The sequence below is a fragment of the Accipiter gentilis genome, chromosome 7 (assembly GCF_929443795.1).
Source record: "Accipiter gentilis chromosome 7, bAccGen1.1, whole genome shotgun sequence".
NCBI classification, from domain to species: Eukaryota; Metazoa; Chordata; class Aves; order Accipitriformes; family Accipitridae; genus Astur; species Astur gentilis.
Genome location: NC_064886.1, coordinates 43,527,940 through 43,545,023, shown reverse-complemented (window position 1 = coordinate 43,545,023; position 17,084 = coordinate 43,527,940). Strand labels below are relative to the sequence as shown.

Genomic DNA, 17,084 nt, shown 5'->3' with positions numbered 1-17,084 from the left:
GTCTCACCTCCTAGCATTAGCATTACCTTCAGCTTCATGGAAAGGCTTGGCTGTATACGGCCTGACTGTCAAAGAGTTCACACAGCAAAGCACAGACCAACTACACAGCTATGGCTTCCTATCCAGATCTTTTACAAGCTGTTGCAACCATCATCTGCATCTCTTACTTCTGGAGCTTCCCAGGTATGTACAGCTCTTTACAGACAGATGAAAGGATCTACATCCCAAAGAACCTGTCGCAGAGGCTAGATTCAGAGATGAGATGTGGAAAACTGCAGGCTTATAAAGTTAAAGGGGTTTCAAAGACACTTCAGGAGACACTTTTCTGGACTACACAGCTTCCAAATCTTTGCTTTTCTTCAACAAAGTGTGAAGAAAGCCTCTGCATAAATTGTGGAAACCAAATGCAGCAAGAGAAAGATTACTGGAGCTGTCTTAAGCAGGAAAAACCTTTTTTTTCCTTTTAACATGTGCATACATGTATTTTATATATTATTTGTGTGTTATTAGTAATATAATATATATACACACTTATGTCTATATAGATATACACACAATTCTAAGGTGGTTTTGTCACATGTTTATCCTAAGCGTAAGACAACCAAGAAGTATTTAAGCTAAGTTCTCACGCACAATCAGCAACATTCAGAGCAACACAATGAGTATATATATTCTGAATTGTAGTGCTACATTACCTGTTCCAGAACTATTATTTTTTAAAATATCTTAGAATTGAACAAACATTGTCTTGTGGACTCCAATGAGTAGCTCTTCTAAATTGTAAACTCAGAATAGGGCATCTATCACTTACTGTTTTGAATGCCAAACAGGAATATTCCTGATGTTTGCTGAGATGAAGCAGGAGAATTCTGCAGCTGGTTGATAGCACCTCCTGCTGTGTTGTGAAATAAAGAAGCTTGTTGCTGTGGAGGAGAAGCAGTTCCTTGCATTCCTGCCATGCTGTTTTGAGAAGAGTACATAGGAGACTGCTGCAGCTCTTGCTGGCTCATACTATTCTGCAAGGCAGACATGGAAGCTGAAGAAATGAAGAGGGTGACTTGTTGCTCTTGAGAACTTGGTGACCCTTGGACCAACTGAATCTGGGGTGAGTTATGGAAGATGGCTGGCTGCTGTGTTTCAGCCTGGTTGGATCCAGGATTCTGAAGAGAAGACACTGTAGTCTGACTCTGGAATTGCATGGGCTGCGTCTCCTGGTTCATTGATGCCATGTTAGGCTGTGGATGAAAAATAGACTGGCCTTGCTGCTCCTGGTTGGTAACTGGGTTTTGATTTGGATTGAAAATCATGTTTTGCTTTTGAGAAGCAATTGTACTCATTGCATTTTGATTACTGAACATCATGTTCTGCTGTTGTTGCTGCTGCTGCTCTTGAGACGGAGGACTACTCTGAATAGCAACTATCGAATGCTGAGGCTGGAAGATAGCTCCTTGTTGGTTCTGAGGAATTGAACTGGACTGGATGGAGCCTAATGACACTTGAGACTGAAACAAACCTTGCTGAGCAGGCTGAGTCTGGGGCTGTTCTTGGGGAAGCATAGAACTCTGGATATGAGAGATCTGTGTCTGCTGTTGGAAAGAAGTCTGCTGTTCAGTATTTGTTGCTGTCTGAAGAGGAGAGATGGAATTTGGGCTTGTAAAGAATGACATCTGTTCTTCCTGAGTTGCAGGGTTGCTCATTGAACTCTGGGAAAGGAACATGTTGGCAGACTGCTGGTCTTGAGGAACTGAAGAGCTCTGTAATACACCCATGGTGTTCTGCGAGTGGAACATTGGAGGCTGCAGTTGGTCTGAGGAATTAGTACTGGTCTGGTTGTGGACAATGGAATTTGGACTGTGAAAAATAGAGCCTTGTGTTTCCTGTGATATATTCTGAGCATCACCAATAGCATTCTGAGAGTGAAAAAGCTGAGCTTGTGAATGTGGAGACTGCTGCATAAAGCTTCCCGACTGAATAGACATAATTTCTCCGCCTTGTTGGAACAGACCACCTCCTTGTTGTTGAGTTCCACTTGCCTGAACAGTCATCATGTTTTTGGTAGATGAAAAGATATTAACTTGAGATTGACTTTCTCCACTATGCTGCATTTGAACCATGGTCTGAAACACAGTACTTTGCATCTGTTTACTCTGTCCTGAAGCTTCTTCTCCATCTGCAGAATTTGATGCCTGAAACATAGTAGGTCCATTGTTGGAGACCTGCTGCTGAGCAGTAGGAGTAGTCTCACTTCCAGAAACACCAGGAGATGAAGAGAATAATTCACACTGCATTTGCATGTCTTCGCTTGTTGATAACCCACTCATGATGTGAGAAGCCTGCTGGTAAACAGGTGACTGTTGGAGGGCTCCATTCCCTGAAGTTGTTGAAGAGAACAAATCAGACTGCATCTGTGTTGCAGCTTGGCAAATGTTTTGTTGGATTCCTATCACCATTGCCGCAGAAGTCTCCATTGCCTGCTGCTGCTGCTGCTGCTGCTGTTGTTGTTGCTGTTGGTTGGACAATGCATTTTCAGGCTGTGAATGAACATTTTCAGCTCGTCCAGGCAAAAGGTTCTCTGGTCTGGAATGGACAGTTGCGTCTGATGAGGAAAATATTCCAGGGTTTACACTATTTTGTATCTGGCTAACTTGCTGAAAGATATCTGCATTTAGCTGATCTTGAACATCCTCACTGCTGTCTGAACCAGAAAACAAAACAGAAGATAACTGCTGTTGAGCTTCCAATACCTGCTGCACCAAGTCAACATTTCTATTGCTGCCAGTGGCAGTGTTTGTTGGAAAATTTCCAGCTTGCAGTTGCTGTATAGTGTTCTGTAACTGACTCACACCACTTGCTGATGAGAAAATACTTGATGAAATCTGTTGCTGCAACGCCTGTGCTGGTTCTGAGAGTGTAGACTGTTGTTGTTGTGATGCATCGGTTAATTGTGACAAAGTGACTACTGTGCCATCTGATTGCAAGACTTCCCTGGTTTGGGAATCTCTTGTTTGGAACTGTGCAGCTTGCTGCAATAATGCATCACTGTTCTGCAGCGGACCCGAAGTAGAAACTGCTGAAAAGCTACCAGGCTGGGAAATGTCCTGCGTTTGGATAGTAGTTAGTGTCTCTGGATTATACACCTTCGGCTGTATTTGTTGCTGGTTTTCATTCTCAGAAGGTAAATGGGAAGCAGAAGTTGATATGCCAGACATACTGTTTTCCAATGTTTGTTGAGTTGGTCCAACCACATTTGAAGCCTGAAAAGAGCAATACATGTAGCAATTTGTGAGCTTACTCAGGTTATGCTTATAAAATTTCCACCAATCCACTATGTTCAGGGAAGATCAGACTTAAGATTTGATGGCTACGTGTCTCTCCATACATAATCAAACAAGTAAGCAAATGACTAGCAGTGGAAATGCAATTTCAGGGAAGGAGTCAAGGTACAATTTAATGAAAACAATGCTAGGAAGTGATTAAAATAATATTCTTACAGTAATCTACTCGTTCTGTGTCACAGGATAAAAAAATTCATCATGGTATCACTAGCCAATCAATGTTTGAAGATAAGTTACTTTCAAAGGAAATTGTCTATTATTTTAATCATGCTCTGTGATCATATGTTTTGCCCAGACCAACATCAGACATGACATTTTCCCTTGTGTTACTCTTCTCCACTATTAGACTGTGGACTGATGGGTAGATGTAACTATGACTATTAAAGCTACTATCTTCAGATCACAATCAAACTTACCTTGAAGACAGGGGGAGATCTTTTTTCTGCACTTACTTCCATTGGAGCCACATCTTCATTCTTAATCATACTGCTTGGCATGAGTGGAGTTATCAAGGCACTAGGAAGAATGTTTACCTTCTCCAGGTTACAACCAGTGGCTTTCACTGCTGCAGTCACAAATAAAAATAAAAGGAGGGCAATGGAATGTTAATGTTCACTATACAAAGAGTGGGTTTCTAGTGGTGGCCTGCTTCCTGTTTCACTTTTCAGCCCTACCATTAAGAACTCCCATCCTCATATAAGATGCTAATATGCAGAGAGATCATTGCAAACATTTCAATACTTCAAGTAATCCTAGAAAACCTGAAACTTTTAAAGGTTATTTTTAAGACCAACAGCAATGCCATAGTTTTGTTTTTCTTCCGTTTCTTATCTTCCTAGACCAGGACAGCCATCCACCAACTGCTTAAACTACAAACATAAAAGCTTAAGACATCTTTCCACAGATTATCAGATTTTAAATTTTACTACACTTTAAACTATATAACTTCTCTATTTAATTTTGAAAAAATACCTGTTTTCAGATAACCATGTGAACAGAGTGCTCAAAGCATTCATACTGTACTTTTATCCTGTTAAAGGACTAATTAAGCAAAAACTTGATAAATCTGTATGCCAGATCTGTAGCAAGAGCAAGTTTTTATTTTGCCGTTGCAGTGCCTATTTTTTTTAAAGTAGAAAGGTAGCTTCTTAAAATGAATCGGATTTTTTAGTTTTAATTTTTCCTGATCCACCTAAAAAATATTACATAAGCTGAGATCTTTGCTGTAAATGAAAAAAACTTCCTTAATTTCAAATACTGCTGAAATTGAGCTTAAAAAAAACAATGGGAAAGCCCATAAAAAGCCAATGGGAAAGCCCGTAAAAAACATAGTTCCCTAAGTACTTATAAGTAAATTAAAGAATTACTCTTCAACATAAAGCAACCGATCCGCATGTTTTTAACAAATGTAAATCTTACAATAACATAGAAGTAAAATTTCTGCAAATTTATATCAACAGTATGCCATATCCTCAGTAACAGTACTGTATGTTTATTCTATGTAAAACCAAAGACAGTCTCCTGAAATGTTATTTTCTGTCTTCAGCAATAAATTCTCAGCCATCAGTATGGCAACAGCTGTCAATATACCGACAGCCAAATAAGCTCTTTCCCTCCTTCTGTTAACTCACAGGTTTGGGGTGCCTCCAGAAATACAAGCCCCATGACCAGACACGTTAGGCTGTGCTGCTGGCAGGGAATGCAAATTGAGTGAGACTATTCTAAAATACTACGTCTACTCCAGGACAGCTAGTCATACAGTGTATTTAAAGACAGCAGTCAGTATTTTTCTACACCATAGTCACAATTTATAAGCTTTTCTCTTCTATGTGCTTAATCATGTTGTGTTCATCAGAAACAATTTTAAAAAATTATGGAAGTAATTAAAAAAATCCTAATCGTATCCAGATTAGATTCTAGCAATGGTATGTTTGTTCACAGTAACATATTTGGTTGGAAGAATGAAAAAAAGAAGCGAGATTAATAATGAAAAAGAAGTTTCAAAAGCAGAGAAACACTGTTGTTTTGGTGTTTTACTATGTTTTTGTAATACACTTAGTTTAGAACTTCTGAATAGTTACCATCTTATTATCAAGGCATACACACCCTCTTTCCCTTTTCTGCCAAAGATGGAAACTGAAACTATCACTAACCACTTAAAAACAAGGCTCCAGCATTACTTCAGTGTTAGAAGGCAAAGACCTGAACTACATGGTTGTCCATACACCCCCATCTTCCTCAAGTTTTAGAGAACAGCTTAAATTATACATTTGTTGTCTTGAAATGTAACTTGTCATTGAAGTCTGTCAAATCTGCAGTCTCTTAAAATGTTATAGCTAGGAATCTGTAATGGCTTTGGGAAGCCACATTTTGGTTTCTTTATATACGCTGATGTTGTCATAGAAATTATTTTAAGGAATATTCACTGATACCTGAGACAATGATTAAAATTGCCTGCGATAGGAAGAAAAAGGCCTTGTAGCTCAATACCTAACTGTACACATCCCTGGCAGCAACAGTTCATTCCATTTGGCCAGGGCTGCTGGAAATGATGCCACTTAAGAAATTATGAATTCTAGGATTTTGCTCCCAGTGAAAGGAAACAGAAAGGAAGTAGCATCCTGCTGCATCCCCACCTGGTCTTTATCATTTCAGAACACTGAGTAAGGAAGGGCTGGCACATATGCAGAGACAAAGTACATTAAGCAGACAAAATTGTCTGACCTCTGGTTCATGATCAGCCTAGAGTATAATAGGTACAGGAATGAACCATAAAAAAAGAGCTGGCTAGCAGAAAACCCACACAAGAAAGTAAATTAAGATTTATTGCATAAATTACATGGAGGAGATGAAGCAACAGAAATAGCACATTGCGTTCTTATGAACAGCAGATGTTCTGAAGCAGTTGGTATCTTCCTTTGGTTAAGCCTCTATACTCAATTAAATGGATGTCAGGCTTGCCCCAATACATTAGTTATTATCTTACTCATCCTTTTATTCTTGCTACTAGAAGTCTTATCAGTCCTTTTATGAGCTTGTTTAACTCTCCTAAATATTTTTGCATATTTCTCCCCCAAATAGTCTCTGCAGGTTTAAACTCATCATACCTTGTATTATCATCCCTAACAAGTTGTAAAGTCAGCTTGTAAATATATCCCCTGCCAAGACCAAGCTATTAGCTTAAAACATGAGCTTCATGATTTTAACCTGAAGCTATGGATTCCTATCAAACTTGTGATCACATTGTTAATTTGCTTACCTTTCAACCTGCTTTCACCAGAGCAGGCTATGGAAATTTCCATTAACCTTTGCACACTACCATAGTTTCAACAATCAACTAAGAAACATTTCCTTCCTCTACTTTACTTCAATATCAGAAGGATCAATTCACTTCACACTTAAAAACCAGGCAAACCTAAAACTTGCTCCCTTGGAAGAAAACAACAAACTTCACATGGACAAAATGGTCAGGAAAAAAAAAAACCTCACTGAAGGGATTAAGTTGAAATTGCCAGAATTAGCATTCTTAACTAGACCCGCTGAAAGCAGTCTTATAAGACCACTGGACAGCTTCCGAAAAATACCAAGTTGGAATGTTTGTGTTTTTCAGTACTCAGTTCTTCCCCACCACTACCTTTAGGTGTGTTTTTTTCTTAAATTAACACTACACAGTTTCTATATCCTTTGTATTAACTGCCATCTTAGGCTTCTTCCTTTTTTCTTCTTCACTTGCAAGCATATTAAATGAAGATTAGACTGCAGGGCCTGAGGCATGAAAAACAGAATTTTTTTAATATTATTTTTTTCAAATTCTTTGTTCTATACTAGCTCATGTTAAAATATACTGTTATAAAGCAACATATTCAGAATCAGAAAAAAACCCTCACTGTAAGAATATGGCCAGATTTTATAAGCACAGACTTATCTTCACAGGACGTCTGATTCATTCCTCCAAATTTGGGTAGGAATTTATAGTTAAATTATTAACAACAATGATAAGAATCAATTTAGTACCTTTTATAGCCTCTTCAAAAGAACAATGTTGGGCTGGGCTGGAGATTTCCTTCTTCACATTAACATTCAGAGTACCAGCTGTTGAGACAAAACACACTGAAAACTTCCTTATGTTAAAACAACAAACAAGAAAAAAAAAAGGGGCGGGACGGGGGGACACCAAAACAGTTACTTATACCTTAAAGAAATTAAGGTTCTCTGAAACCCAGAGAAACATTCTGAGTTGTACATAAACTTTCTGTTTGTGGCCGTGAATGCACCAATGATCACAGTGCCCAAAATACCATTTTCACTTCCAAAAATGTGAGCCAGTCAGCAATTGTACCGTGTATTGTAATATGAATAAATAAAAATACACAATGTGGTCAAATGTCAACATTCCTTAGGATAAAGCTTGGTGCTATTTTTTGGTTATATTTAGTGCACTCTATTTAGTATGTCTACTTTTTTTCCTGCTCGGCTTCATTCTGCACCTTATACTAGAAATGGATGCTACTTTGTAAGAACAGCTGAAATTTGAACTACTTGTCACGTAAATGAGAAATGCCAAGCCTTTAGATTTTATTATTTAATATAGCAAGCCTTGCCAGCAAGAGGAGTTTAAGAAGATCCATGTTACTTAACATTTCTGTTGTTTGGCTAAATACTAAGAAATCAGAAATGAGATGTTTAGCAGGTAAAACTGTCCATTCCTTCCCCCAGTCTTCTATTTTACATACATGTATCTGGAGTATACGTAAATGGTTGCACATCATGTGATCTTCCAGCATTGGTCACCACATATATTCCCACAGAAACAGCTGAGGTTATTTGCTGGTCATGATATGGTGGTACTTTCACAATAAGGTGATTCTGCAATACAAAAACAATTTTTAAAATCACATTAGAAACCTTACTTCATTACTACTGACCTTAATTTTATTGACATCCACCAAAACAAAGAAACAGACTGATAAAACACCATAAGAAACAAAGACATTGGGGAAAATGTGATCAAGTTACACTTAGTGAAGTAAACTGATAACTAACTTGTGCTAGAAGAGAGATTTGAATAATCTGCCTATATGATGCTCATTGGCAACTTAGAGCTCAAATGGAAGGTCCAGAACGGAAAGACATATAAAGTCCAGTACTTCAAATATAAGCTTATGCCTAACATGCCTGACTGAATTGCAATCAGTTTGCCATCAAATTCTGCTGGACTCAGACACTTCACTGTTCTGCTGAATCAGGTCTTTGTATTCAGTGTGAACAGATGGAGGATGCAGTTTCATGTTACACTTAAGCAGATTTAACACTGAGCAGACATCAAGAAATAGGACTTCAATCATTCATCAACAGTAATAGCGATGAGTGGTCTGTTTATTCCCCAACTACCTGTCTATCCCACTAGAAGTGAGAAATCATTTCTACCAGTGCATGCATGGAACATGGCCTTCAGAGGTGGGAGCAAGACGATATTTGTCAGAAGTCACTTACATCTAATAATTTCTCTAATTTCAGTCCAATAGTCCATAAAGACACTTAGTTGCGACAAAAAGAACAAACAAATACTTTGTAAAACATTTCAGAGTGGAACAGAAATTCAGCCAGGTATAAAGACTATGGCATACACACAATCTATTTCCACTCAGTAGTAATCTAATGTGTCCTTAGGAAAGCTACTGGAGAAATCATACTAGGCCCTTTAATTACACTGTATGTAAGGGCAAAGACTTACTCACCAAGCTCATATACTAAACTCCTACTGTGGTATCTAAGTTCTCCATTAGAAATGGAACAATTATACATGTGTAAACCCCAAACAATGATTGTTCGTAGAATCACAGAACGGTTTGGGTTGGAAGGGACCTTAAAGATCACCTAGTTCCAACTCCCCTGCCATGGGCAGGGACACCTTCCACTAGACCAGGTTGCTCAAAGCCCTGTCCAACCTGGCCTTGAACACTGGCAGGGATGGAGCATTGTCCTGGTTTCAGCTGGGATAGAGTTAATTTCTTTCCAGCAGCTGGTATAGTGGTATGTCTTGGATTCAGTATGAGAATAATGTTGATAACACACTGATGTTCTCACTTGTTGCTAAGTAGTGTTTAGACTAAGTCAAGGATTTTTCACCTTCTCATGCCCAGCCAGCAAGAAGGCTGGAGGGGCACAGGAAGTTCGTGGGGACACAGCCAGGGCAGCTGACCCAAACAGGCCTCAGGGGTATTCCATACCAGGTGACATCAGGCCCAGTATAGAAACTGGGGGGGAGTTGGCCAGGGGCAGGGGGGGGCAGGATTGCTGCTCAGGAACTAACTGGGCATTGGTCAGCGAGTGGTGAGCAATTGCATTGTGCATCACTTGTTTTGTATATTCCAATCCTATTATTATTATTGTCATTTTATTATTGTTATTATTATCATTATTAGTTTCTTCCTTTCTGTTCTATTAAACTGTTCTTATCTCAACCCACGAGTTTTACCTTTTTCCTTCTGATTCTCTCCCCCATCCCACTGGGTGAGGGGAAACTGAGTGAGCAGCTACACGATGCTTAGTTGCTGGCTGGGGTTAAACCACAACAGGCATGCACAACTTCTCTGGGCCAACTGTTCCTGTGCCTCACCACCCTCACAGTGAAGAACTTCTTCCTTACGTCTAATCTAAATCTACCCTCTTTAAGTTTAAAGCCATTACTCCTTGTCCTATCTGATATTCCACCAGATTCACTAAAGAACTTATTTGAAGAAAAGTAATAATATTTCTAGAAATGCCTAGGAAGAGGGAAAGGATTATTCGATTTTTCTTTGGAGACAGATTCAGTCTTTTTTTATTTATTAGAATATAACAACAAATAATAATTAATAACAAATAATACAAAAGTACCTGATGAAATAATTCCATGTCTATTTCAGCTTCTGCCTTCCAAGAATTCTCATCTAAATGGAAGTTAAAAGGCATCATTTATTGCACAACAATATAAAGCAATTTATTTAGTGCCTTTGATCCTGCTTCTCAGTTTGCTCTCTACAACTAAACTTTATCAACCAATGTAAACTGAAATATCATGCTCTCTTCAGCACCCAAGCCATTATTGCTTTCACACTAACCAGAAACATTCTCTTGGAAAATCACTTTTGTTCCCTTTAGAAAGTTCTTGCCAATCAGAAAAACTTCCTCTTCACCCTTCACTGAACAACTGTGCAGACTTTTCTTTAGGATCTCTGGAACTCCTGCTGGTTGAGCTGAAATTGAAAAAACACATAGTTTGAAATCAAGAAAATATCAACGACCAAAATAAAAGGCTTTTACTGACAGGATTATAAAGGAAAGAACAAATTAACTCCTGAGCTCCTTCCTTTACTGTATCATTCATTACAAACTTTTCAGAAGATAACTGTTTCTGTTATTTCCTCACTAAATGTAATGACCTCATAAAAATCACATTAAGTGATCCATAAATAATCTTTCCCCTTTTCTCCTGCATTTATTAAATCTTTAAAATGAATTTTTCAGTGTTTGAGCTAAAGCAAAGTGTTCAAAAAGAGAAGAAAATTTAGTTCTGCAATTTCCTGGCACAGAGTGCGATAGACAAATGCATCAGCCCTTAGATGCAACTGAAGAACACCTTCAATTTTACCCTTAAGCTCATAAAAACATTTTTCTAATGAAGCTTATTTTGTTCTGCTATGCGAAAGGATAGAAGCAGTAATTCCCAGATTACCTGTTTTTTATAGATTTTATTTTTTTTTAATGACATAGCTTTCTGGCTTGTGGAAGAACTAACCCAGGGCTTTGAGTAACCTGGTCTAGAGGAAGGTGTCCCTGCCCATGACAGGGGGGTTGGAACTAGATGACCTTTAACGTCCCCTCCAACTCAAACCATTCTGATTCTATGACTTTCTAGACCTATAATACTTCAGCTAATACAAATCCTTGCAAAAGTCACACCTCTGTAGTTGGGGATTATAGCAATTTATATCCTATAAACTAGCAAAGAGAACGCGGCTTACAGATAGACATCCCTGGAAACCTCTGCCTCTCAGCCAGTGATTCAGATGATGATTTATATATAAGACATTACAAATTGTCTTTGCTGCAAACTGCTTCTATGCTTCTTAAAGCATAAAGACCATGCGTGTTAAATGAAAATGAGCACCAAAACCAATTTAAATAGACATACACTTTAAAATAATGTATTTTGAGTCTGTCACATTTAATATGTTATAAAATAATTTCAGTTTCTAATACAGGTTTCTCAACCACCTTTTGTATTCACCATAAAATCCTAGTGGCATAAGCTTGTACTTGTGCTTTGTATTTATGTGGCCCAATTTTAGTGTTTAATAACAGTATTCTCTGGGCTTATGACATAGAACATCATACATATTGTAACACTCCAAATTGTTTAATGACCTTTCAGAAAGGATTTTTCTACAACTGTTGCAGCAGGTTCCTAGGCAACCATTACGCAACTACTAAATATGCTCAAGGCACTTGAACTTCTGAAAAGAGTAACTGGATTTAGGTTTGCTAGCAAGTTAACAAAGCCTATTTAAAACACAGACCTTAAATAAAGAGCCTGCACCTACTTAATGTCTTTCCTATGGTTTCCGGAACATTATTACAACTTTGACAGCAATATTAGTTATAAAACACAACATAAACAGGCTCTGATGAGTGAAAACTTAAACCTTATTATGAGAAGGTACAGTATACATCTGCAATAAGATGTATGCAGCAAACAAACCGGATGTAATGTGCTGGAGAAGATGATTTACATAAGTAACTTAATAAACAACAAAATTTTATGCCATATTGATCAGCCAGCATATGTGTACCAGTGCTATTCAGTTGTTTAAGGTCTACTGCCAGTCACCATAACTGCAGAGTAAGTTAAGACAGCAGAACCACAGAAACCTGGAAAGCAAGCCTGGAAAAAGCCTCAAGAATTCTCCTCTGAACCTTCACATCATGATCAGTTTTACCCACATCATTCCTCAAAGACACAACCAGAGCATTTTGTTTCTTTGTTTTAGACTCCCAGCAATGGAGATGCTATAAAATTCCTGGGCAATCTCTTAGCAGCTTACACAATTAGGAAGATTTTCTTATCAACTGACCAAAACCCAGCTTGCTAAAAACTAAACCAATTTACTCCTTACCGTATTTTTTTTTTAGAACTTCATTTATGTAAGGATAACTTTTATTTCCTTCTTTCCTCCTTCCTTTCTTCTAATGTCCCTTCCTTTTTCTAATGTCCCCATCACTCTCATATATTCTGCTTTTTACTCCCTGCCCATGTCTCAAAACATAGCTACTAATGTTACAGGTATAAATGGATACATTCAACAAACAGACAACAAAGACTACAAGGGACCCTCATAAACCAATACTGGAATGGCCTTACCAACAAGCTAAGCAGGAAGTGCATCAAATACAGCTTTTTTTTTTTTTAGCTAAATAGCCTATTTCAAAATGGGTCTCTCAAACAACTCAGACTCTCAGTTTCTACTTAAGAGTAGCAAGTTTTGGATTGTTATGTGTTTAAGAAAACACCAGATGATTTCCATTCCCATTTCTGCTCTGATTTAAATAATTTTATCTTTAACCAGTAAGTTAATGATACAAACAAAATGTATACAGAAATAGCTTTCGGAGATTCTACAGAAAATGTTCTTTTCTTAAATCTGAAAATTAATATCAGATACTACAATGCTATACTGACTGGAATGGAGCTACAGAGACAACCATATTTCTAGCAGATGTATTTATGCATTTTCCAACAACATAAATGCAATAAATCTGAGAACTTCACCAGTTTAAAAAACACTGGAAAAAGAAAGATTTAGCAAAAAGTGGCAGGAGAAGGGAAAAGAGGGACGGGAACACCTCAAGCTGACCTTTCTGGAAGAGCACCTCAAATGTCAAGCTATTGACTAAAGCATAGAACATCGCTGAAGAGAGAAGGAGAGTCCTTCCCTGCATCAACAGTGACACGTCTTTGGTTATCAGCCTTTTCAGGGGTTCTGCAGGGTTCCTGCTCTCTCTAAATCTTGCAAAGGGATTCTATTTGAGAGCAGAATACTGGAAGGAGAGATGGGCTACATGCCACATCTGCCGAATCGCCTGTTGCCTGCAGCACCGGAATGGCATGGTGGTATCTGATGTGGAAACTCACATGTTTCGAATTATCTCCCCTTCCAATCTGTTCTTTCGCTGGCAACAAAGCTGTAGGTTCTGATAAGTTGAATAGGAGCCCTGACACAATAGGTACTGACAGGGGGGGGGGGGGGCGGGGGGAGGAAAAACAAACACCAAACCCCAGTAATTTTTATACAATGGAAGGAGCACAACACAAGCACTCAGGAGCTTGCATTATCATACTATTTTCCACGCATGGAGAAAAAGCTCTCCTATCTTCTTGTTCGTCAGTATCAGTAATCCCATCAACAGCTGTATTAAACACATTTCCCTATCTTTTCTCTTTGACAGATAAGCAGAATTCCCCATAACTGGAAGTCACTACAGACTCTATAGGCACAGACAGCCCCTGATGTACTGCAGCCTCCTCTGATTTCATTTTCCCTGTTGTTCAGTGTAACCTAACCAGTGAGTGCAGCCATCTGTGCTCAGTGCTAAACAGAGCATTTAATAAATAGGTACAAAATGCTTCATTCTTGCACTGAACCAGAATAGATTCGGCCTCTGGCCCAACAAACTACCACAACTGTAAAGCACCATGCTTACTAACTTATTATAAGTCCTTTCTGTCACTGAAAGCTGACAGATAAACATGACAATACAGAAGAGATTAAAACCTGTATCAAAATGTCATATAAGTTCAAAGCAATCATGGCAAAAATTGTGACCTTCTAAAAGGAAAAAGTTCGTTTAATAAAAGGTCAGGAAATGTATAACTACTTTTAACTACTGGTCAGTCATTTAACTAGCACCCCAACCCAAATAAAAATCAATCCATGTGATCTTAACCATAGAAATTCTGAAATAATCACAGATTAACACTGGGTTGTTTTTTCCCCCCAAGGCATTTTATGGCAATCAGACTAAAATCAGGAGTCCTCTGATAACAACCTTTTATTTTGATACTTACTGCACAAAATTGGGGAAGAAGGTGTCTGAAGAGTCAAAGTTGAGCCATCTTTACGAGTGATGTTAACACGAAATACCAGCCTAGCACGTGTGCTTTTTTTCTTGGAACCAGCAATCCCTATCCTAGCTTCAACATCAGCATTTCTCAGCTTCAGTATTCCCACGCAATCAACCCTAACAACACAAAATAGTTGACAGTTTAATAGTTTAATACGTTCAGCATCTTTCATAATCTTTTGACTAGTTACATAAGCCACAAAGTCAAAACTCTTGAAGTAATTACTGAAATATTATTAATTTTTATTATTATTATTTACATGAAATCTCTATATGACCTTTCTCATTATATAGTCCGGTTTTCAATTCAACCCTGCATAATTTGGACGATGAATCATGGGAGGAAGGAATATGAAAGTAGTACGAATAAAACAGAAAATGCAACGTAACAAAGTAATTCTGGTAAGCATTCAATTTATAATCACAGATCTTCATTCTTCCATTCCTAGGGCTAGATCTGGGTTTGTAGGATTATCACTACAAAATATTCTGCATTCACTTAAAGCAGTAGTAGAAGAAAACTTACTGTAGTCATATTATTTTTTATGCTCAGTGGAACTTGGAAGTGATAGATACGTCATACCATAACTGTGGTCCTACGGGAAATGTATACAGGGCCAGGGTGAGAGAGAGATGCAGTGCTAACTTTCAGAAAGACATGCTAGATGCAAAATAATTTCAAGCAAAAAACAAACAAACAAAACCAAAACAAAACCTAAAACAAACAAACAAAAAACCCAAACACAGCCTGATGTGTTAAGAAGTAGAATATTTTAATTTTATCAGGATCTTAGGCCCTACATCTAAAAAGCACAGGGACCATCTGATATCTAATTTGAGTAGAACAAATTTTTGTGCTGCATGAGGGCCAATAAGCAACAGCTAGGGAGCAGAGAGGAGACTGTGATTCAGAACTGGCATTACCTTCGATAGAGAGGTGCTACAGCATCACTGAAATACTAGGAAGATTTCTTTTGAGACATCAAGATACCTTTTGAGAAAACAGCCTAGGCAAAACTTTTCTTCCTAGATAATTCCAAATTCATCTTTCTGGTATCTCTATACTTATATGGTATTACATTAACACTTGAGGACAATTATAAAATTACTCTCCAAGAGGCAGTTTCCAAACTCAGCATGGGAATATATTTTATATTAAAAAATCAAATTGATTCAGTCTATTAGCAAACTGCATTATCCTGCTTAAGAAGTGGACACTTTAAGTTGAAGAAACATTTCTTCTCTTGAAACAAGACAAGCTTTTAAGTAAAGAGTGGCAGCTTTTAGCCACCTATCTATAAAAAAAAGACCTTCTACTGAAAAGAATACATTGAAAGAGGATCACTCCCTTTCTATATATTAAGATACACGTGAAAAGCTTATTAGGGAATCACTTATGTCTAAAGTTTCTTGTGAGATCCAAACCACATTAGGCAGATGAGGCCACTTGCTCAGAAATCTACTGCAGTTAACGACTGCCATCAGACAGAGCACATCCCTTCTCAGTAGTGGCTGAGCACTGCCGACATGCATCTGTAAACTGTATCCAAAACGTTGCCTATACTTGACCAGACAAGCTCTGTAAGACAGCAAAGCAGGAAGCTTCCGTGACAAAGGACTACCTGGTGGAAATGACAGAAATGGAACAAGCAAAACAAGAGAGGAGAAAAGCCAGAGTTTAGCCTCACAATCCACAACTCCCAGCCTTTTGGGCCTAAAGGGATCTGAAGGTCCCAATATTCTCCTTCCCTCTTCTGATTAGCAATTCTGTACTTGTTAAAAGACAAGACAACCAGCAGAACCAGTCACCAGTTTATAGTTCATGTAATACTTGAATATGCACATTATGGATCAAACAGAACATGAAACTAATGTAACAAAGTTAATTGATAAAGTTTAAGGAAGACCTGATTAAGCATTAAGTATAATAAACAAACTGAGAATGCGATTTAAAAGTTTTTCTTATACACGTAGCTTCACTAAGTGCCTGGTGTGTGCCAAGATGTTCGGACTTTTAACTACTAACCAATTCAATTGAAAAAGGCAAATCAGTTTCTGAAAACAAGCTAATAAATGAAAATATATTCTAAAAAAAAAAAAACTACTCACGCAAGTGTCATATTGTTGCTTGGGTCCAGTCCAACCTCAATAACAGTAGTCCCCTCTATATCCACTTCTTTACAGGGAGTAGTGTTTCTCCCAGTAACTCTGCAGGCCTGGTAGAACCCATGCGGTTTCACTCGACCGGAGTCATTACCCACAAATACCTGCAGCACCACCGGCTCGTTGTGACCTTCCAGCTGAAACACGGCAACACAAATTTAATATTTCAATTGGCCAGCAATGCCTCTTAATTAAAACAGGAAACATCTTATACAGTTGAATTTGAAGTGAATCTGCTCCCAGTGTTGCTGGAAACAATCCTAAGGGAGGCAGGAAAAAAAAAATTTTCATCTAATTTATAAACAAAACGCTAATATTTTTTATCTTTTGTCTTTTAATGGAAGAACAAATGACAAGTTAGTCATTTAAAACAGATGAAGAATTTTTTATTATTTTTTTTTTTAAACCAGCTTGAATCCTATC

The 17,084-nt window shown here is 38.0% G+C and overlaps 1 protein-coding gene across 3 annotated transcripts in view; it reads right to left on the bottom strand.

The window, feature by feature from the left end:
* The window catches only part of NFAT5 (nuclear factor of activated T cells 5), a 77,280-nt gene that overhangs the window by 9,006 nt on the left and 51,190 nt on the right, over positions 1-17,084 (bottom strand). For all 3 annotated transcript variants that reach the window (XM_049806822.1, XM_049806823.1, XM_049806824.1), the window contains 8 exons: positions 16,608-16,798; positions 14,443-14,615; positions 10,439-10,573; positions 10,215-10,267; positions 8,069-8,201; positions 7,350-7,427; positions 3,752-3,900; positions 812-3,254 (listed from right to left, as the gene is read on the bottom strand). In XM_049806822.1, coding sequence (XP_049662779.1) covers positions 812-3,254; positions 3,752-3,900; positions 7,350-7,427; positions 8,069-8,201; positions 10,215-10,267; positions 10,439-10,573; positions 14,443-14,615; positions 16,608-16,798 — 3,355 coding nt within the window. The remainder of the gene's footprint in view (positions 1-811; positions 3,255-3,751; positions 3,901-7,349; positions 7,428-8,068; positions 8,202-10,214; positions 10,268-10,438; positions 10,574-14,442; positions 14,616-16,607; positions 16,799-17,084) is intronic.